The 23676-nt window shown below is 42.8% G+C and overlaps 1 protein-coding gene across 1 annotated transcript in view; it reads left to right on the top strand.

The window, feature by feature from the left end:
* Positions 1–511: 511 nt before the first annotated feature.
* LOC145347409 (SWI/SNF-related matrix-associated actin-dependent regulator of chromatin subfamily A member 5) overlaps positions 512–23676 on the top strand; it is a 36463-nt gene continuing 13298 nt past the window's right edge. The window contains exons 1-9 of the mRNA XM_080195045.1: positions 512–762; positions 8222–8305; positions 11170–11336; positions 13151–13251; positions 14998–15098; positions 15818–15997; positions 18074–18229; positions 19925–20056; positions 20921–20989. Coding sequence (XP_080051171.1) covers positions 640–762; positions 8222–8305; positions 11170–11336; positions 13151–13251; positions 14998–15098; positions 15818–15997; positions 18074–18229; positions 19925–20056; positions 20921–20989 — 1113 coding nt within the window. The 5' untranslated portion in view covers positions 512–639. The remainder of the gene's footprint in view (positions 763–8221; positions 8306–11169; positions 11337–13150; positions 13252–14997; positions 15099–15817; positions 15998–18073; positions 18230–19924; positions 20057–20920; positions 20990–23676) is intronic.

The following is a 23676-nucleotide window of genomic DNA, read 5'->3' as shown; positions in this document are numbered from 1 at the left end:
CCTACCCCTTCACTCCCCTCCCCTTCCCCCCACTCCCCCCTCCTCCTCCTCCTCCTCCCCTACCCCTCTTCCCTCCCCTCCCCTCTTCTACCCCTCCCCCTTCTTCCTCCCCCTTCCCCCTTCTACCCCTCCCCCTTCTTCCTCCCCCTTCCCCCCTCCTCCCCCTTTCCCCCCCCTTCCCCCCTCCTCCCCCTTTCCCCCCTCATCCTCCACTTCCCCTTCCTCTTCCCCCCACCTCCACCCCCTTCCCCCACCTCTTCCCCCTTCCCCCCACCTCCACCCCCTTCCCCCCACCTCCACCCCCTTCCCCCCACCTCCACCCCCTTCCCCCCTTCCTCCTCTCCCACCTCCACCCCCTCTCTGCCCCCCTCCCCTCCCCCCCCCAAACTCCACCCCCTCTCCCAAACTCCCCCCCCCGTCTCTGGTCCCTCCCCCAGCACGTTGTTGCCTAGTTACGGTTCGGGGGCGTGGCTGGCCGCAGTCTCGCGAGAGCGGTGGGTGGCTCGGCGGGCGGTTGAGCGGAAGCTGGGAGCCGGCTGAGTGGAGGCAGAGCGCCGGGTGGTCGGCGAGGAGCGGGAGCAATCAGATAGCGTGTGGATTCACCCGAGCCGGCAGTGAAGGAGCGGGAGAGTGAGCAGGATGTCGGAAGCGGAGGAGAAGCCGAATACCAACCTAAATCTGAACCCGGCCGAGGGGCAGACGGAGGAGGCGGGCGCCAAGCCGTTGGCGGTGGCGGAAGGCCAGATCCAGGGCCCGGGACAGGTGGGTTGCCGGCGGCTCTCGGTCTTGGCCTCGTGTCGGCTTCGGGATGGAGACCGTTCAGCCGCCCACGCGGTACTAGCCCCGAGATCGCATTGTTTTCCCAGATTGTACACCCACCATCCCGGCGTTAACCCCTCCCCCAATCCTGGTATATGTAAACCTTCCCCCCCCCCCGGGGTGGGGTGGGGACCAGGTACCCCCCCCCACCCCCGCGGTCCTGGGACCCCCCCTTCCTTCCCTCGGTCCTCCGTTCAAACGGTCGCGCTGACGGTACCGGCGCATGCTCAGTGCGGCTCCATCCCCCTTTGTCTCCAGACTGAGTGAGGATAATGGCAAAGCGAGGCTGATAGACTCCCATAGGAAACCCTTAACACTCCTCCCCCTCCCCCCGGAACCCCTTAACACCCCTCTAGACAACCCTTAACACTCGTCCAGCCAACCCTTAATACCATCCCCAGATAACCCTTAACACACCCCCCTCATAGGAAACCCTTAACACCCTCCCCATAAGAAACCCTTAACACCACCACCCGCCCCCCAGCCAACCCTTAACAACACCCCTTGGAGAAAACCCTTAACACCTGCCCCCTGCCCTGTGGAAAATCCTTAACACCTGCACCCCCCCCATGGAAAACCCTTAACACCCACCCCCTGGGGAAAATCTTTAGCGCTTCCCCCCCCCCAGTAGAATCTCTATTATCCCCCCCCAGAATGTCCATCTCTGCCCGTCTCCCTCTGTTGCTGATCCAGCATCACTTTGCCACCACCACTCCCCTCACCTTCAAAATGACATCTTCGCCTCAACAGCTTCCATGTAGCAGCCAGTTAGTTTGACAATCTTAACCCACGCTTTGTTCATGAATCGCAGAAAGTTGGTATGCAGGTACTGCATGTAATAAAGAAGGCAGACGGAATCTTTGCATTTATTGCGAAATGTTCGGAGTATAGAAGTAGAGAAGGAATTGGAAAATCATTTTACAGCTGTATAAGACTTTGTTTAGGTTGCATTTGGAGTATTGTGTACAATTCTGATCGCCACCCTACCAGAAGGATGTTGATACATTGGAAAGGGTGCAGAAGAGATTTCCAAGGATATTGCCTGGTTTGGAGGATATGGACTATGAAGGAAGGTTGAACAAACTTGGGTTGTTTTTATTGGAGCATTGGCGAATGAGGGGAGATCTGGCGGGTTTACAAGATTATGACGGGCTTGAATAGTTAGACTCTTTTTTCTCAGGGCTGAAGGGTCGGAGGAGGTGATGGAAGCAGATTGTATAATGATATTCAAGAGGCATCTGGATAGATACATGAATAAGCTGGGAATAGAGAGGTGTGGACTACGTAGAGGCAAGGAAACATTAGATTAGAAAGGCATGAGTTGGCACAAACTTTGTGGGTCAAAGGGTTTATTCCTGTGCTGTATTGTTCTTTGTTCTTAAATGTTGTTGCAATTGTGCAGGGTGTTGGTGAGACCACATCTGGAGTATTGTGTCCAGTTTTGGTCTCATCTGAGGAAGGATGTGGTGGCATGGAAATAATTCGGAGGAGGTTCACCAGATTGATTCCAGGAATGAAAGAGTTGATGTACGAGGAGAGATTAAACAGTTTGGGTTTGTACTCACTGCAGTTTAGAAGGATGATGAGAGATCTGATCGCGGTACATAAAATACTAAAAGGAATTGATAAGGTTAACTGATAAGGCAAATTGTGCGGAGGGTGTGGAGAGTCTGCAGAAGGATCTAGATAGGCTGGGCGAATGGGCCAGGAAATGGCAAATGGAATTTAATGTTGGCAAGTGTGAGGTGGTCCACTTTGGTAGGAAGAATGGTAGGAAGGACTATTACTTACGTGGCGAAAAACTGCAGCAGGCGACGGTGCAGAGGGACCTCGGGGTCCTTGTGCATGAGTCGCAAAAACCCAGCTTGCAGGTGCAGCAGGTGGTCAGGAAGGCGAATGGGATGCTGGCCTTCATAGCGAGGGGGATTGAATATAAAAGTAGGGAGGTCTTGCTGCAGCTGTATAGGGCATTGGTGAGGCCGCAGCTGGAGTACTGTGTGCAGTTTTGGGCGCCGTACCTGCGCAAGGATATTTTGGCCCTGGAGGGAGTGCAGAGGAGGTTTACTAGGCTGATACCGGAGTTGAGGGGATTGAGCTATGAGGAGAGGCTGAATAAACTAGGCTTGTACTCGTTAGAGTTTAGAAGAATGAGGGGAGATCTCATTGAGACGTATAAGATGATGAATGGGATGGATAGGATAGAGGTGGAGAGACTCTTCCCGCTCAAAAAAGACAGTAGGACTAGGGGGCACAGCCTCAAGATAAAGGGGAGGCGGTTTAGAACGGAGTTGAGGAGGAACTTCTTCACTCAAAGGGTGGTGAATCTCTGGAATTCTCTGCCCGTTGAAGTGGTGGAGGCTGCCTCGCTAAATATTTTTAAGAAGCGGGTTGATGGGTTCTTGATAAGAGAGGGGATTAAGGGTTATGGGGAGAGGGCGGGAAAGTGGAACTGAGCCACAACAGATCAGCCATGATCTTATTGAATGGCGGGGCAGGCTCGAAGGGCTAGATGGCCTACTCCTGCTCCTATTTCTTATGTTCTTATGTTCTTAACGTAGACCAAATGTTTCCCCTTGTGGGGTAATGTAGAACAAGAGGTCACAGGTATACGTTGAGAGGTGGTAGATTTAAAGCTGAAATGAGGAGAAGCTACATCTCGCAGAAGGTGGTGAGTTTGTATAACTCGTTGCCCCATAGCATGGTGGGGTTTGAATCATTAAATGGTTTTAGGAAGGAAATAGATATATTTCTGATTTTAAAAAAAGAACAGGTTAAAGGGAAACAGGAGGGGAGATGGTTTGGAGAACATGGAGAGATCAGTCATGATCTGATTGAATGGCAGGGCAGGCTTGAAGGACTGAATTGCCTACTTCTGCTCCTAATTCTTCTGTGCCTATGTAACATGTGTACCCAAACAAACATGGCTAAATGTATAGGATCCTAGTGGCTTTTGGGTCAGTGCAAATTTGGGAGTTGTAACAACTCCTAAGCCTTTTATTCTGGATGTGATTACTTGCCAGTCAGCTGGTTGGTGCCCCTTCTTTTACATTGTAGAAGTGACTCAGTTTTAATATTTCCCAATTCCCAGTTGAGATTTGACTCAACTTGTTCTGCTGGGCTAGTTTAGCAGCAGTGAATTAACCAAAGTTTGCCGTCTGAATACAACTTCACCATTCCATCTCTGTGCTGGTTGGCAGTGTGAAAGGGTGAATTTTTTTAGTGGTTTTTGAGAGGGAGGGGAGGTAGTGGATTGGTCAAGTTCCTTGTGACCAAAACCAATCATCTCCGCTGCGTTTTATATCCTGGTGATGGAACAGAAAACTCACCTTGCACAATGTTGTTCAGAAGATGGCATGCTTGCCTTGTCATTCTTATCAAGAGGTAGTGTTGCAATGGATTATTAAGGATTTTCTTGCCTCTTGATTCAGGATCCTGATTCAAAAGTGGAAGTAACAATTTTGTGGGTATAATTAGTGCACCTACTTAGGAACACAGAAGCAAAATATAAGACTCTAAAATGGCCTCTAATTGGAAAATGAATTTCAATTAAAATGTGTGCTACACTTTGCTATGAAAAATAAAGAAGTCACATGCATCAAGGATAAACATGCAGAGGGTTCATCACTACAAGTAATGATGCAGATTAATAAAACCGTTTTAAAACAGTAAACTCAGCACTCAGGGTCATTCCTAGGTGTATAGAATTGAAAACTGGGGAAGTAACATTAAACTTTTATAAATCCTGCATGTTGGGATGCAGCAGTAGTCCCTGACTTTGCTATCTAAACTGTGATCTTAACCCCTGCCATGAGGAGCTGATTGACTTCTGTATCTAAGATTAAGGCCATCCAATTGGTTACCTATGCCACTTCAATTCCTGAAGCCTAATAAGCCAAACTTTGCTTATGGTTCCTCCCACACTCTCACTTTGAATTTGCATCTCCTTTCTTAACTCCCTTCACACCTTTTTATTGTCCATTCCTAATGAACTGTTGACCACCCCATTTCTTGGTCCCCACATTAACTGATATTGTCAATGGGTTCCCTTTCCTTTGCTACTGTCCCATTCCCCTTAAAATCTGACACCATTGCCAACTTAAAAAAACTATGCCCTCTCCCTCTGTCCTTGCAAATTGCCTGTCTAACCTTCCTTTCCTCTCAAATCCCTTTGTAACTTTCCTACAGTTCAATGTTTGATTTGTTCAAACAAATTCCTGTCATGTCTCAGTACTGAAATTCTCGACATCAAATAAATGGTATCCTGTGTAACTGTGAGCATGGTAAACTATCCTTGATGTGTCTGTGGCCTTTGACATATTTGAGCATCCAATCCCCTTCACCGTTGGGTTGGTTGAGACTGCCCTTGTCTAGTTTGAGTCTTACCTGTCCAGCCATAAACAGAGACTGAACCACAATATTTGTAACCTTTTGACCCTGAGGTGACAATTTAACTAAATACCAGCTCCGTCACCAAAATACCCCACTTACATTTTTTGTAGCATTGCCCTGCTCCCACCCTGATTCAGCTGATCTGCTGCTGAAACCTTCATTCGCATCTGAACTGTTCCAGTGCTCTGCCTGGCCTCTTGTTTGCCAGCCTCCATAAACTTTGTTCAAAATCCTTTGTATCATCACTTGAATCAAGTCTGTTCAACCATCACCTCCAGTCTAGCAACACCTTAGTTTTTATGTCATCCTTGTTCTCAAATCCATCTAATGCCTTACCCTTTCCTGTCTCTTGCAGTCCTGCAGATCACTATACTCCTGTATTTCTGGCAACTTGCATGTCCCTGTTTTTGTTGGGTGACACAGTGATTAGCACTGTTGTCTCACCACGCCAGGGACCTGGGTTTGATTCCCGACTTGGGTCACTGTCTGTGTGGAGTTTGCACGTTTTCCCCAGGTTTGAGTGGTTTTTCTTCCGGCTGCTTCAGTTTCCTCCTACAGTCCCAAAGACGTGCTGGTTAGGTGCATTGGCCATGCTAAATTCTCCTTCCGTGTATCCAAACAAGCACTGGAGTTTGGCAACTGGTGATTTTCAAAGTAATTTCATTGCGATGGTGCAGAGGGACCTCGGGGTCCTTGTGCATGAGTCGCAAAAACCCAGCTTGCAGGTGCAGCAGGTGGTCAGGAAGGCGAATGGGATGCTGGCCTTCATAGCGAGGGGGATTGAATATAAAAGTAGGGAGGTCTTGCTGCGGCTGTATAGGGCATTGGTGAGGCCGCAGCTGGAGTACTGTGTGCATTTTTGGGCGCTGCACCTGCGCAAAGATATTTTGGCCTTGGAGGGAGTGCAGAGGAGGTTTACTAGGCTGATACCGGAGTTGAGGGGGTTGAGCTATGAGGAGAGGCTGAATAAACTGGGCTTGTACTCGTTAGAGTTTAGAAGAATGAGGGGAGATCTCATTGAGACGTATAAGATGATGAATGGGATGGATAGGATAGAGGTGGAAAGACTCTTCCCGCTCAAAAAAGACAGTAGGACTAGGGGGCACAGCCTCAAGATAAAAGGGGGGCGGTTTAGAACAGAGTTGAGGAGGAACTTCTTCACTCAAAGGGTGGTGAATCTCTGGAATTCTCTGCCCGTTGAAGTGGTGGAGGCTGCCTCGCTAAATATTTTTAAGACGCGGGTTGATGGGTTTTTGATAAGAGAGGGGATTAAGGGTTATGGGGAGAGGGCGGGAAAGTGGAACTGAGCAGCGACAGATCAGCCATGATCTTATTGAATGGCGGGGCAGGCTCGAAGGGCTGGATGGCCTACTCCTCCTATTTCTTATGTTCTTATGTTCTTACGTAAGCCTACTTGTGACATTGACAAATTGCCTTTACCTGCCTAAGCCCTGTGTTTGGAATACTCTTGCTAAACCTCTTCCCCGCCTTTAAAACTTAGTAGTTTGACCATATCTATACTAATGTAACTTGCAGCTCAGTGTTAAATATTTTTAGACAATTCCTGTGGAGTACTATGGAGATTTTTCTATGTTAAAGATGGTTAAACCACACATTGATGTACTCTGCATAATTCTGGCTTCCACATTATAAAAAAGGATACAAAGATGTGAAAAAGAAACTTCACAAGGGTGATAGTACAACCAAGAGGCTATCCTGTATGAGGAAAGATTGGACTTATTTTCTCTAGAAAAGGAAGACTGATGGATTGGTGGCCTAGCAAGTACACACAGGCCAATTGCCACCTGTAATGACAAAATAATTTTGGACTTGACTAGCTATAGTGACAGTTTGCTGAGGAGATGAGATGAACCATTGTGAAATGCCTATTGCAAGTTCATGTTTCTCATTAAGCGCAATGTAGTTGGTAGCACTCTCTCCTCTGAGTCAGGTGGTTACGAGTTCAAATACCACTCCAGAGACATGAGACTAGAAATCCAGATTGACAGTATGACAAAGTGCTACACTGTCAAAGGTGCCCCGTTTCAGATGAGACACAACCCATTCTTCCGGTATAAAGGTTCCCAGGACATCATTTTGAAGTGTCCTGTGTCCTGTCTCATATTTATCACAGTAAGAAGTCTCACAACACCAGGTTAAAATACAACAGGTTTACTTGGTAGCACAAGCCATAAGCTTTCAGAGCACTGCTCCTTCATGAGGTGAGTGGGAGTTTGTTCACAAACAGGGCATATAAAGACACAAACTCAATTTACAAAATAATGGTTGGAACGTGAGTGGAGAGAGGGTTAAGCACAGATGCTTAACGTGTGCTTAACCCTCTCTCCATTCACGTTGTACCTTTAAGAATTGATTGCCTGTAAAGCCTCACATTCTGTTAAATTATTTTGTAAATTGAGTTTGTGTCTTTATATGCCCTTTTTGTGAACAGAACTCCCATTCACCTGATGAAGGAGCAACACTCTAAAAGCTTGTGGCTTGTGCTACCAAATAAACCTGCTGGACTTTAACCTGGTGTTGTGAGACTTCTTACTGTGCTTACCCCAGTCCAATGCCAGCATCTCCACGTTGTATTTATTGCCCAGTTAATATCATACAGAGTATTGAGATCATGAAAGGTACTATAGAAATATAATTCTTTGCTTTTTTTTTCCTACCTTTTGAGATTAGAGATTTGGCAAAATAGGGTCTTGAATCAAGATTCATTCTCAAGACAAAAGCTGGTTTTATTGTCTTATGCATTTTCTTAGGCAAACCTGTAATCTACTTTGCCCAATCTAAAGGGAGTGAGAACATTCCCTCAGTACCAAATGGCATTTGCCCTATGTGAAACATGTATTGTTCTGCTTGGAAGTCCGTCTCATAAATGAAAAATCAACGGGTGTAATATTAAGAATACAGTGTCATTTGGATGAATAAATTTTCCACTCTGCAAGTTTCGATTTCTTATAAACCTGTTTACTGACTGTTCATGTAATGTTTTCTGTACTAGATGGACAGTGGTGATGCAGCGTTTATATTCAAAGTGCCTAAACCAGAGGTGAAAGAGGAGGATCCGGCCTATGAAGAAAAAATGGTAAAATTAGTAAAGGAAGCATTTGTTTAAATTATTTTCACTTCTACATTGTGTTGCAATTCATTCATACATAGAAAGTTTCCTTGCTTTACATTCATTTAAATTGGGATCAAGTAATTAACAAATTAGAATCTATTAGGTTATTATCTTGGGGGACCAGCTGTGCTTCACTGCCACCACCCAAAGAAAGTACAGCTTTGCTCTAGGGTACTGGTCTTGTGAGCTCTTTGTTTTAAATTTTTCAGCTTTACCGCTCCATCATTTAGAGCAGGAGCCCATTTAATCCTTGTCCATTAGTGCTGACTTGCAATACTTTCAATCTGAACTTCCTTAGGAGGAATTTCAGTATCCTGACTTCACAGGGTGGTTAGTCCCATTTTTGAAAGTTGGTACTGGCAATTGCAGTCTTTCATTAGCTGAATGATGCACATCATTCAATATTAGGTAACTTAGAAATGGCCAGTTTGCAGAAGGATCAAATTATTGTTAGATCAGGAATGATAACTTCCTAAGAGACTATGATAATGTAACCATAACAAATAGGTGAGATATATGCTTCTTCAGTAAGCAATGGCCTGCTGTACCTTTTAAAGTTGATTGATATTTACCAGTACCTTGTGTTGTGATGCTGTAAGCTAAGCAGAGGTTTTGTGTCCTATTTGTGTTGTGGCAGTGAGGTGAATGGCTGTCCATGACATTGAAGGAATATTTGACTAAATGTGGCATCAAGATGACCTAGCAAAATTAAACTTAGTGGGAATCAGGAAAGCTGTCCTGGTTGGAGTCATACCTCACAGGAAAGAAGATGGTTGTAAATGTTGGAGGCCAATCATCTCAGCCCCAAAATATGATTGTAGGAGTTCCTCAGAGTGGTGCCCTAGGACCAACCTTTTTCAGCTGTTTCATCATAAGGTCAGAAATAAGGTTGTTTACAGATGAGAGTTGCACTAAGTTTTGTACAGTTTGCACCTCTTCAGATACTGAGGCAGCCTGTTCTTGCACGCAGCAAGACCTGGATAATGTTCAGGTTTGGACTGACAAGTGGCAAATCACTTCTGTACCATCCAAGTGCCAGGCAATGACCATCTCCAACAAGAGACTCTAGCCATTTTCCCCCTTAATAATCAGCGATTTTGCCATTGTTGAATCTTCCGCCATCAACATTCTGGGGGTTACCATTGACCAGAACTGAACTGAGCTTATAATTACTGAGAGTTACAAGAGTAGGTCAGAGGCTGGGAATTCTATGGCGAATGGCCCACCACTTAAATCCCCAAAACCTATCCATAATCTGTAAGCAGGAGTCAGAAGCATGAAGGAATATTCAATAAGTGCAGTCCTAACAACAACATTCAAGAAGCTCAGCACCTTCCAAGGCAAAGCAGCCACTTGATTGTCACTCCATTCACCACCCATAAATTGGCAGCAGTGTGAACCATATGCAAGATGCACTACAGTATCTTTTCAAGGCTCTTTTGATAGCACCTTCCAAATCCATGACCTCTAACATCTAGAACAACAAGGACAGCAGATGGAAGACAACACTAGGATGGGCAAGAGTAGACCACATGGCTCTTCGAGCCTGCTCTGCTATTCAGTTTGATCATTGCTGATCTTTCCCCATATTCCTTGATTCCTTGAGAGACCAAAACATTGTCTATCCCAGCCTTTAAAGTATTTATGGAGCTTTCACAACCTTCTTGAGGCCAAGAATTCCAAAGATTCACAATCTTTGAGTGAAGTAATTTCCTCATCTTAGCCCTAAATGATTGGTCCCTTATTCTGAGACTGAGCCCCCATGTTTTAGATTCCCCAACCAGCAGAAACAAGATGTTTGGGAATATAACTTGCAAGTTTCGATCCAACTCAAAAACATTGCCTAGAACTATATCATTATTGCAGGATCAAACTCTTGGAACACTCTCCCTAACAGCATTGCTGGTGTATGTACCACATAGACTGCAGCTATTCAAGGAGCCTGCTCACCACCACCACCTTGAGGGTAATGGATGCTGGTCTAGCTAGTGATGCCCACATCCCATGACCCTCATTTTTGTGGATTTGTGGCCTTTTCAAATCAGCAATTAGGTTCTTTTTGCAATGTTCAACTGTATAAATATTCCCTAGTGATTCATGGATGGAACGAATCATTTTTAATCTCGCAAAATTGAACAGGTTTTGACTTTCTAAACTTGGAAGTCTTGCTTTGGTTTTGCAATGTCCTCTGAGCAAATGGAGCAATTTTAGCATCAGGATAGTGCCAGCAAACCATTGGAAATGATATAGAATAGAGGTTATTAACTACTAAGCTATTTTAGAAATATTGTGGTATATAAATGGCTGCTTTTACCATAAGATTTTAACCACCAAGCTTCCTCCTCATGCCTGCACAAACATTCTACTAACTTGTGGTTTTAACACTTTTTTATAGGGAGTTAAACATGGACAGTGCAAAATTTGAGGCTGGCACGTATTGTACTATACAAATTTGTGTATTATCCTGTATGTAGAAATATAGGTTGTGTTTGAAGAGCATTTTTGAATTTACTAGCACAAAGTGAAATCTGTTACAGTGGGAATGATTTAATAGCACCACAGCAGAGAGGGTTGCCTTTATTCCTCTTTTCCCCATCTCACCCAAATGTTACTTAGTTGCCCAATTTATAAAGTAATACCAGGTGAATGCAAATGCATTTATTAACGAAAGGCTGTTTTCCAAAGACGCATACTATTACACCTCATTAAAAACAAATCTGCAGCCCCCATAAGAAGAACTGTAGATTAAATGAAATGTGTTTGCACACTCTTGTGATGTTAATTCTCAATGCATTTTCTTATTAACATTTTTTTTCCTTGTTCAACAGAAAGCAGACAGGGCAAATAGATTTGACTATCTGCTGCAACAGACCGAGCTTTTTGCCCACTTTATCCAACCTGCTGCACAGAAAACTCCAACGTCTCCTTTAAAGATGAAACCCGGGCGCCCTCGACTAAAGAAAGATGAGAAACAGACGCTTCTATCGGTTGGAGAGTAAGATATATTCCAGGCAATGTGTTTTTGGATTCATGATGCAAATTCTGAGAGATTTCAACTTGGAAAATGTTCCTCGTGTTTGAAAGCCAAAGAGGCGTTAATGTTGGATCAAAGTAGAATGGTGGAAGTAAAGCTTTCATTCCTCCTTGGGGTTTTGGGGCCTCGGCTTTCAGTGATTTGGATATAACTTCTAACTGCTTCATTCACGTTTGCAAAATAGGTTAGGAGCAGCCACAAATTGGGATCATATGATGGAGTTGCAAAGAGGCCATAGCCCAGTGAGTGGGCAAAACTGTGACAAATGTAGTTTAGCGTGGAGAAGTGTGAGGCCACCCACTTTGGAACTGAGAAAGGCAAAGCTGAGTGTTTTTGACAAGAGAAATTAGTTGTGGAGGAGCAAAAGACATTTAAGTTTCCATATATACAAATAACACAATATTACAACAGTGTTACAAAAGGTAATGGAATATGCTAAGAGGAAGGTGGCATTTATCCCAAAATTGATTGGGATGAAAAAATGAGGAAGTTGTACAGAGCCTCAGCTGGAGTTCTGCCTTTGGTTCTGGACACTGAACCTCAGGAAATTAATATTGGTCTTGCACCCGAATGTTATCTGGTCTTAGTGTTAGGTTATGAGAATATAACATGTTCCATTAATTTGCCTTTCATTCCGCTGAGCTTAGAGTATTAAGGAGTGACCAAATTGAGGTATTTGAAATGCTTAGGGGATTTGATAGGGTAGATACAGAGACTAACTTCTTTTGAGGGAAATCTGGTTCAAGGGGGCACATCTTAAAATTAGAATAGGGTCACTTAGGATTGAAAGTGAGGGCTATTTCGTTCCACTTGGTGGAAAGGCCTACTCCAAATGGCTATGGATGCCAAATTTTCTGAATGGATTTTTCTTTTTGTTGGGTGCACAATCAAGTGATATGAAGCAACAGCAGGCATGATTTAATTAAATAAACAGATATGAGGTTGCATGGCCTGCACCTTTTCTCTGCCTTTTTAAAGTTGAAACAGCAACTTAGTCACCAAGTGTTAAAATATCCTGCATCCGTATAACAGGCATGGGACTCCTGTCAACCTTGCATTAAAAACACTGATGTTCTTAAATTTGTCACATGTATGATTGAAGAGTATGTTGACAACTATTGGCACAAAAGATTATACGTGTGTAATTACCTAATTAAATTTAAAAAATACTAATATGCTGTGTGGTCTTGGTAGAGTATTTAAATAACAGTAGGTTTCAACGTTTATGTTTGGAATCAACTTTAAATTAAAATAATGTCCATCTGCATTAATTGCAATGTTGAATCTTAGTTCAATAACATGATTACGTGTGGCATGGTGGCACAGTGGTTAGCACTGCTGTTCCACAGCGCCAGGGACCCAGATTCGATTCCCAGCTTCGGTCACTGTGTGTATAGAGTTTGCACGTTCTCCCCGTGTCTGCGTGGGTTTCCTCTGGGTGCTCTGATTTCATCCCGCAGTTCAAAGATGTGCAGGTTAGGTGAATTGGCCATGCTAAATTGCCCCTTAGTGTCAGGCGAACTAGTGAGGGTAAATGCATGGCGTTGTGAAGATAGGGTCTGGGTGGGATTGAGGCCGGTGCAGACTCGATGGGCCAAATGGCCTCTTTCTGCACTTTAGGATTCACCACAAAATTAATGCACAATCTCCAAAATAATTTGTACAGTTTATTCTGAAGTTATTGTGGATTTGAAATTGACAGTAACAGCTCATTTAAAATGGTTTGGGAAGTAATAGTAACCCCTCGCACAAAACAATCCACTTTTAATTCTTAGCTATCGGCATCGTCGTACAGAACAGGAAGAGGATGAAGAACTACTATCAGAAAACAGCAAGACAACCAATGTCTGCACAAGGTTTGAAGAATCCCCATCATGTATGTAAAGCCATTTTATTCATTATTTCATACATGAGTTAACGTAGCTCAGTTTTCACTACCTTTTCCCAATTGCTTTCACGTTTTCAATCACCATTCATTGATGTGCAGTATTCAATTTTGTCAAAATTAGACTTGTGGGACATTTGAGACTGTTGTAATTAAATCTCCAAAAACAGCACCTTCAATTCTCCTGGTTTAATTGGCTGTATTTATTAAGGGATCTTTTTAATGGAACGATCTACTAATGCTGATGGACACTACAGGCTCACTCCAGCCTAACCTGTAATCTGACATACAATTTTCTGATTGAATATTGTCGATACTGAATATTTTGAGGTCAAATTCAGCATGAATAAAATGCAGGGTAAAGCTCAAAGATCTCCCTCATGCCAGTATGACATGTCTTTCATATATCAGCCTTTCACCTTGGTCTTTGTTTTGTTCAGCTTTGTCCCCTCAACCAGTGCTCCCAAAGAACTGAGTTGAAACTGCTCCAACTTATTTTTCATCAAATTCTAGCTGCCATTTTAACATGTTAGTGTGCACCACATTAAAAGGAACCATCCGTGTTCATGAGGAATAATTGGATTATCATACAGATTGCGTACGTGTAACATGCTCTCCTTTTGGTGTTGAGAATCATGTATAATCAGTTCCTTAACCTATGAAATGGTAAACTGAATGATCTGTTCTCCCAGATGGCATTTCCCCAATCAAAGAAAAGTACAGCACAAGACATGCCCTCTAGCCCTCTCAGCCTGTGCCATGATGCCCTAACTAAAATAAAGAAAAAACCTTCTGCTCTTTCTTGGGTCTGTATCCCTCTATTACGGCCCTATTCATTTACCCATTGAGATGCCTCTTAAATGTTGCTAATGTGCCTGCATCCACCACCTCCCCCGTCGTGCATTCCATGCACCCACCACTCTGTGTGGAAAAACTTCCCTCGCACATCTACCTTAAATTTTACCTCTCCCACCTTGAACCTGTGCCCCCTTGTAGTCAACACTTCCACCCTTGGAAAAAAGCTTCTAACTATCCACCCTGCCTATGCCCGTCATAATTTTGCACACCTCTATCAAGTCTGTCCTCAGCTTCTGCCTTTCCAATGAAAACAATCCAAGTTTATTCAACCTCTCCTCATAGCCATCACTCTTACGACATGGCAACATCGTGGTGAATCTTCTTTGCGCTCTCTCCAAAGCTTCCATTTCCTTCTGGTAGTGTGGTGACCAGAACTGCACACAGTACTCCAAATACTCATATTAAAAATCCCAGTAATGTCCGTGCAATGATTTCTTAGAAAGCAGTCAAGGCTCAGTAAACTGGTTCCTCACCATCATTCCTTCTCTCTGTCCTCCCAATCTTGCTCATACTTGCCTTAACAAAGTTTAGGTGCTCTGTTTAACAGTTTATGTTTTGTATATACTTTGGCCTTGTTTTATTGGTCAATTTAGCTGCTATAGAATGGTAGTAGTTGTGGTGAAAATCATCACCTTTGTTCTGGAGCCTATGTCTGAATGCTGACATTCTTTATGCAAACATTGAGACCCTAATACCAAATGGATTGTGCTGCTTGCTTTTTGTTGTCTCAAGCTATCATGGTGCTTCACTTCAATGGTTCCTGATACAGTAATACTTTTCCTTTTGGTCATGGCTACGATTTCATTTCCCTTTAAGCTATATTCTGTGCAGACTCTTGCGACAGTTGAAGGCTCTAAATGTTTGGGATCTCTTCCACAGATGTAAAAGGAGGCAAACTCCGTGACTATCAGATCCGTGGACTGAATTGGCTGATTTCTTTATATGAGAATGGCATTAATGGTATCCTGGCAGATGAAATGGTATGAATACACATTGATTGTAGACACAACAATTATTTGGTTAGGCATGTTGGGTGTTAGTTTAAAGGATTTAATAAGATAAATGTCTCTGTAGTGTGTTGGTTATCACGTTTGCCTAATGTGCAAGCTTTCCGGTTCAAAACAGGGTGAAGCATTCATTGCATGTATTCAGAAGGTAGCTAGGTATAGTGCATGGGGTGAATGGGATCAAAGGTTATTGGGGCGGGGGGGGAGAAGCAGGATTAGGCTATTGAGTTGGATGATCCGCCATGATTGTAATGAATGGCAGAGCAGGCTCAAAGGACCAAATGGCCGCCTCCTGCTCTTATCTTTGATATTTCTAAATAGGGAACAAGTATCTTCTCCCGGCTGTTCAAGGATGTGCCATTCAAAGATTAGCGGAAACCTGCAACATTTGTTTTCTCCTCCTTCCTGCCAAAACCTAGCTTTTTATTTTATAAAAGAACTTGAGGCATGGTTAGTTTAGACATGTCAAAACTGAGACTAAGGTTTTTGTTAGATTAGTGTTAAGGGAAATGGAACCAAGGCAAATAAATGGAGTTACAATCTAGATAAGCTACGGTCTAATTAAATTGCAGAACAAACTTGATGGGTTGAATGATTTCTTCCAGTACATTTCAGAAATACTTCAGGACAGCACTGATGAAAAATACAGTCTTTGATTCTAAGAGACATAATTGTTTCATTTTGTTTAACAGGGTCTTGGGAAAACTTTGCAAACTATTGCTCTTCTTGGGTACATGAAACATTATAGAAACATTCCTGGACCTCACATGGTTCTAGTCCCCAAGTCTACTCTACACAACTGGATGCTTGAGTTCAAAAGATGGATACCGACTCTTCGAGCTATTTGTTTAATAGGTGACAAGGATCAAAGAGTAAGAACTGCATTTTATGTTCCCAAAAATACTGTTGGAAAATACAGCTGATGCATGGAGTTTAATTTGAAAATGCATTGCACATTGTGGAAGTAATCTGTGCAGTGCTTGTTGGATCTCCTGCCATGTGTTGGCCGACCCCAGAGGGAAAGTACAACTACCCTTGTTGCTCTAGCATCGGGACAAGAAAAAACAGCCAGGATTCTTAAAGCTGGTTGCTATCTCGACAGCTGTCATTTACCAAATAGGAATTAAGTAATCTGCCAGCACTTGCTGTCAAAACTTGTGTGTGAAAAATCTGCATGGGTGAGGCACCAACAGACGTACAGCATCTGTTGGGCAAGTCACGAGGGAGTCAGTTCATTCAAGGAGGAGCAAGTTTTTTTTAATAACTAAACGCTGACCCATACACCATAATGGCAAATTTTGGAATACCTCCCAAAGGTAGGGGAGTCAAACTAGAGAGCGTAGGTTTAAGCTGAGAGGGAAGAGATACAAAAGGGTCCAGAGGGGCAACTTTTTCACTGAGGGCTGTGAGTGTCTGGAACAAGCTGCCAGAGGTAATAATAGAGGTGGTTCCAATTTTGTTTTTTAAAAAGCATTTGGACAGTTAGATGGGTATAGAAGGATATGGGCCAAATGCAGGCAATTGGAACTATAGCTAAGTGGTTTTAAAAAAAGAGCAGCAAGGACAAGTTGGGCTGAAGGGACTTTTTCCATGCTGGAAACTTCTATGATCTTGTTTAAATTGCTGAATAAATGACCACTAGCATTGCAGTTGTGTGAACAAGTACTTTGTGTAATAAAAGTACAATAAATGAAGGACTCTCAAAACCTGGGATACAATTTTAATAAATTTAGACTTAACAGATTGGAATTTTGTATTTGGCCATTGTTCAGTCTTTAATATTAATCCTGCCTTTCACTGAATTGAATTTACTTACGTCGACTCTTTCAAAAACATGTTTTCAACGTGTATGCGGAGAATGGATCTGTCGCCAGTGTTAACGTCAGCCCTCAAGAGTCCTTGAGACTGGCTATGGAGATCAGCTTTCTTTGCTCTGCATAACTAAAATCAGAGATTTGCCATGCATACAACGTTGAGTGTAAATTTGCAAATATGTTCAATTATATTGTAATTTATTGCTCTCTCCTTGCTTTGCAACACTCTGGGCAGGATTTTCCAGCCCCATCAGTGGCAGGGAAAATTGTGTGCTGGCCTGGAACATCTTGAAGTGGTGGCAAACTGTTTAGCACTGCTGCCTCTCAGCACCAGGAACTTGGGTTCAATCCTGGCCTTTGGATCACTTTGTGTGGAGTTTGCACGTTCTACCTGTGTCTGCAGGGGTTTCCTCCGGTGCTCCTCTCACGGTCCAAAGAAGTGCAGATTAGGTTGATTGACCATGCTAAATTAACCCTAGTGTCGGGGGGTTAGCAGGATAAATATGTGGGGTTATGGGAATAGGGCCCGGGTTGGATTGTGGTCACTGCAGACTTGATGGGCCGAATGGTCCCCCTGCACTGTAGGGATTCTATTCTATTCTAACTAATACACTCCCATAGATCCTGTAGTTAAAATTCTGCCACAAGATTCCAATGGACTGAGTCCGCTCCAATAATAGGAGATTTCATCTTCCGAACTACAGAAAGCGAGAGCTGGAGAAAGATAGAGGAGGCTATGAAATGGAAAGAAAGAGAAAGATGGGGTGAGAGACAGACACAGTGAGTTCTAGACAGAGAGGGATTCTATAGTTCGGAGAATAGGGCCTGGGTGGGATTGTGGTCAGTGCAAACTCAATGGGCTGAACGGCCTCTTCCTGCACTGTAGGGATTCTGTGATTTGGAGATCTGCCAAGAGCCAATTGACCTTTGGTCGCTCTCCACCTTTACCCGTCCTGCCCTTGACGCTCACTGCTGGCGAGGCTGAAAAATCCCAATGTCAGTGTTTTATTCAGTTAAATTTATCTGATTAATACCTGTGATTGGATCTGTTTCTGCTGTATCCCAATTGCATTCTGTAAAATAAATTTCTGGTGTTCCGAAAACTGAAATGTAACCCACTTCTCACTTTATTAGGCTGCTTTCATCAGAGATGTCCTCCTTCCTGGAGAGTGGGATGTCTGTGTGACGTCGTATGAAATGCTCATCAGGGAGAAATCTGTTTTCAAAAAATTTAATTGGCGATATCTGGTTATAGATGAAGCCCACAGGATCAAAAATGAGAAATCCAAGGTAAGTTTGTTTTCCCTTCATTTTCTCTGCTCTCTTCTCCGTCCCATCCATTACCATCAGAGTTGATGGCTACCCTTGTAGTAAATACTAAATTTTCTGCTTCGTTTTAAGGTGAACTGGGAAGAAACGCAGGCTTGATTCGCAGGCATGATAGCCCAGTAGTTAGCACTGCTGCCTCACGGCGCCAGGGACTTGGGTTCGATTTCTGGTTTGGGTCATCGTCTGTGTGGAGTTTATACGTTCTCCCTGTGTTTGTATGGGTTTACTCCAGGTGCTGCAGTTTCCTCCCACAGTCCAAAAAAATTGCTGGTTAGGTGCATTGGCCATGCTAAATTCTTGGTGTACCGAACTGTGGCAACTAGGGGATTTTCAGAGTAACTTCATTGTTAATGTAAGCCTACTTGTGTCACTAATAAACAAAGTTTAAAACTTTGTAAACCACATGTCACATTTTCAATTATATATCATGGAGTGAGGTTATTTTTGAGCAAGGTGCAGTTATTTCAGAAAATGAGGCACAGAAGTTTGCTGCACACTGTTCCCCTGAAGAGGGGAATGCAAAGACAGGGTAACATGGAATGGCAAAGAACAGTAAAAAAAAATAATTTTTATTCTTTTGGAAGTGGATGGAAGTGACTGTTCTATGGTGAATGAGATAATGAAGGAAGATTGGAACAAAAGGTTGGAGGGAAATCCGGGAATAGAGATATTGAAGTAAAGGAAAATGATACATTTTGAGTACTAATGGTTAATATAATTGTTATTTGCTGTTTTCATTGTTCCTTTGCACTTCCATCAAAGCTTTAATAGCTAAACTAAAAGAGCCATTTATTGTCACAGATGGAATGCAAATCTTGAGGAAAAGAGTGCAATCTTGCAATCCAGTGCAAACAAATATTTTTTAAAGTTCATTAGTGTCACAAGTAGGCTTACATTAACACTGTAAGTTATTGTGAAAATCCCCTGGTTGCCACACTCTGGCACCTGTTCGGATACAGAGGGAGAATTTAGCACAGCCATTGCACCTAATCAGCGCGTCTTTTGGACTGTGTGAGGAAACCCACACAACGTGGAGAGAACATTCAAACTCCACAGAGTCACCCGAGCCGGAAATCAAACACTGGTCTCTGTTGCTGTGTGGCAGCAGTGTTAACCACTGTGCCATATTCAACGAAATGACTCAAGGGTTCAGAAACTTCTGGTAAAGTTATTGCACCATCAATTATTGAGGCTCAATAGTTGATCTCTGGGCTTTAAAACTAGTACAAGGGTGGAGTGGAAATATTTGAATTGAAAATCAAGGATCAGATCTGCTTATTCAGACCATAGTGTGCTCTTGTTTTAAAAGCTTTTTAACCAACTGCCCCTTCTACAACCATTGCTTCGATTTGAAAGAAATGCCACTCAATTGCAGACGGCTCTGGAAGTTTCCATATTCCAGTCTTGCAAGTTATAGATAACCGTTCATGTTCTTGATGTACTATTACTACACTTGCTTTTTGCTTCCTGATGCAAAGCATTTGGCGCCGCTATATATGAATTCATTGGAGAAATGGCAGACATGAATACACCTAAAAGATCAGTGAACTTTTTAAATACTATCTAAATCTACAGTTGCGCCAGTAGTATGATTTAAACTTGTACCTGGTTTGTGCAGTAATGTTTTTAAATTTGCTAAATTTGCTAAATTTGCAGCTCTCTGAAATAGTGAGAGAATTCAAAACAACAAACCGATTATTGCTCACGGGTACACCACTTCAGAACAACCTGCATGAACTCTGGGCTCTGCTCAACTTTCTCCTCCCAGATGTCTTCAATTCATCTGCAGTAAGTAATGAGGAAAGCAGCTCAACAGTGACTGTACCGTTTCTCTAAAGTTCACTTAGTGTTTAAACCTATTTCTTTTCGAAAGGCATGAGAGAATGCTGCAAAGTTGTGTCTTTTTCACTTTTGAACCTAGTGTCAGGGGAAGCTCTCCAACTTGCTGGAGGGTGTTGTGAGACACCATTGTTCCTTGCATTGGGAGCAGCCAGGGAGCTAAATGGCCGCAGTCTGTGTATTAATTTGATCACCTGCCCACATTTTCTGAGCACTATATTCACCATATGTGTGCCAGTGCAGCAAAGTGGATGCAGAGTCCAATTGGTGACGTCTGGTCCTCTAACCCTTCAAACTGCCGTTGACCATTTCTGATGCTCGGTGTCACGTCTGCCTTGTGTTGCGAAGCGTATTTAACATGTTTGATGTTTCCTTGAGCAACACTGCCATCTTGCGTCGCAATTCTAAAATTACATTAAAAGCATGCTGGGGTGAGAGCTTACTTTTATCTATCTCAATCCACAAATTAGCTACCATAAGTATTTTAGTATTTCATTTTTTTTTAAAGTAACATCTGTGTGGTTATTGATGTAGCTTGTTATAGAGATGGAAGTAGGTCTAAGGGGAAAAAATGATTTTTTCCCATGTTAAGTTGCTTATATGCCTACCAGCTGAAAATGATTTGCAGTTATTATGAGCAGCTGTGCATCTGTTTTATGATTTGGATGCTACCTTTTTAAATTGCCGTTCTTGTTCTTCTAATGATAGACAATGTAATAATTGAAACCATTGGATGTGGAGTTGATAGAAGTAACAAAATATGCTAACGCTTTTTGGGTTGGCATGACTAGAGCCGCTTGTTGTTCTTTGCAGGACTTTGATTCTTGGTTTGACACAAACAACTGCTTTGGGGACCAGAAGCTCGTTGAACGATTGCACATGGTAAGCTTCTTTATCTGTATTCTGATGCTGGTACATCATTAAAATGCAAAATTATTTACGGCCCATCGCCCTCAGGAATATTGTTCAAAGAGTTGTATATTTGTGTGATGAAGTAATGTGTCATGAGAGTATTTGGGGCTAATTTAAAGAAACAGCAAGGTTTCTTTTCTTCATTTACTAGGTGTGGGTGTCGTTGACTAGACCAGCATTTATTGCACATCCTTAGTTGCCCTTCAGAAAGTGGTGGTAAGCTGCCTTCTTGAACCACTGCAGTCCCTGAAGTTGTAGGTACATCCACAGTGCTGATGGGGAAGGAGTTCCAGGTTTTTTTTTTGACCCATTCACAGTGAACAAGCAGCGATATGTTTCCAAAGTCAGGTTGATGAGTGACTTGGAGGGAAACCTCTAGGTGGTGGTGTTCCCAGGTATCTGCTGCTCTTGTCCTTCTAGCTGGCAGTGGTTGAGAGTTTGGAAGGTGCTGCCTAAGGAACCCTGGTGAATTCCTGCAGTGCACCTTATAGATGGTACACATGGCTGTCACTGTTCATCAGTGGTGGAGGGAATGAATGTCTGTGGAAAGGTAGCAATCAAGTGGGCTGCTTTGTCCTGGATGGTGTTGAACTTCATGATGTTGGAGCTGCACTCATCCAGGCAAATGGAGAATATTCCATCGCACCCCTGACTTATGCTTTGTACATGGTGGAGAAACTTTGGGGAGTAAGGAGATAGTTACTAATTGCAGCATTCCTGGTCTTTGACCTGCCCTGGTAGATTTAGAACTGTTAATTTAGTGATTAAAAATGTGCTAGCAAAAACTGAGGGTCTATATTCTACTAAATGTTTATCCTAGCAGTGTTAAATTTTGCATTACTTCATGTGAATTACAAATTAATTTGACTTTTATGAAGTGATAAAGTTAATATACTTGCCACCACTTCTTGCAAACATGACTTACCTGCTATCCACTGGAATTAAATGATGGCCTTATTCGTATAACGAGAATGGTTTCTGCCCAGTTCGACTGCATCCCACTTAGAATGGATTAAAAATGTTATAGAGCACAAAGCTAAATGAACATTTATCAGATATTCTTGCATCCAGTAAATAGTGCTTGAAGTTAACATGGCATTTAAGGTGCTATATTAGGCAACTTAGAAATTGATAACATGAATAGATAATTATTGCCTTTCACTCAATGTAGGCAACTACATAGGTGTTTTTAATTAGGGTGGACATTTTACCCAGATCTGAATAATTTGAATCACTTCAGATATTACATAATGTGGTGAAGGGGGAGAAATTTCCTTAGCTTCATTTACTCTCAATTTTTTTCTGTTGCCATATATTGAACTCCTCGGTTGACCTTGGTAACAAGGCCCATTAAGCATCCCCACAGGCTGTTCCAATTGCTGATCCCAACCTTGATAAGTGCATTTGAATTGATGCTGAATCTCTAGTAGAACTGCTTACTGATCAGGAAGACTTGCTAAATTAAAGTGTTTTTATCACATTTTGGGAGGTGCAGGGTAAGGGAAATAGAATAATTTTTATTTGCGTAAATGTCTATCCATTATTTCAGAAGCTGAAATGGGTTGGGGGAGAGGAGAAATGATAGGTTACAATTGCTTGGATTTATCTCGTCTTCTGTTCACACTCTAAGCTCCATTTCCTAACCATTGACTCCAAACCTCTGTCTGGATGAGACTTAACCAAACTCTTTGCAATTATGATATTCTAATTGTGCCTGAACTACATTTCCAACCCCATATTTTCAATATTACCAATACCACCACCATAATATCGCCTGCCCTTGTTTATTAGCACGAGGCTTTCCGAAGCAGCCTTCCACCTTGCACCACGTGTAAGTTTAAATTCATCAGAATTGCCGTTGACATGAACCACGTTCTGTCCACTGCTCCATTTGTACATCGTTGATGGTCAACCTTCAGCTGTTTAGCCCAAAGCACTGAAATTCTTTCCTAAATTTCTCTGCCTGTCTAGCTCATCTTTATTTAAGACACTGCTTTAAAAACTCCTTGGTCACCTCTCAATGGCTTTTTTGGTAGCTCGGTGTCAAATTTGTCTGATAATCATCCCGTGATGATCCTGTAGACATTTTATTATCATAGAATCTCAACAGTGCAGAAGGAGGCCATTTGGCCTATCAAGTCTGCACCAACCCCAATCCCATCCAGAACCTATTCTGGTAACCCCACATATTTACCCCACCAATCCCACTTTCACCAAAGGTTTATTTAGCATAGCTAATCAACCTAACCCACACATCTTTGGAATGTGGGAGGAAACCGGAGTAGACACGGGGAGAATGCGTAAACTCTACACAGCGTGCCCCAAGGCCAGAATTGAACCTGGGTCCCTGGCACTGAGTGCCAACCACTGTGCCACCATGCCAGCTATGTTAAAGGTGTTGTAGAAATGTACATTGTTGAGGAATGAGGGAAGTGAATTTAAGGTTACTGTATTTCTCTCATAAAGAGTTGGATTCAAAGGTCTGATCTGTTACATTGCAGAATAAAATTGTTGACAATCTGATCTGAAGTTGTAGGTGTTTTCATCAAGTGACTATTCAGCCCACACCTGTAGATGTGCTTCAACCTATGGCTTGTTCAGCTGTTTTTGTTTAACCTGTGCTTCAGTCCACACAACTGTTCAGTATAGATTTTGTA

Source organism: Carcharhinus amblyrhynchos, chromosome 1 (assembly GCF_965287045.1).
Source record: "Carcharhinus amblyrhynchos chromosome 1, sCarAmb.v2.hapA, whole genome shotgun sequence".
Lineage (NCBI taxonomy): Eukaryota > Metazoa > Chordata > Chondrichthyes > Carcharhiniformes > Carcharhinidae > Carcharhinus > Carcharhinus amblyrhynchos.
Note: the sequence above shows the minus strand (reverse complement) of the source record. Positions and strands in the feature narration are given on the sequence as shown.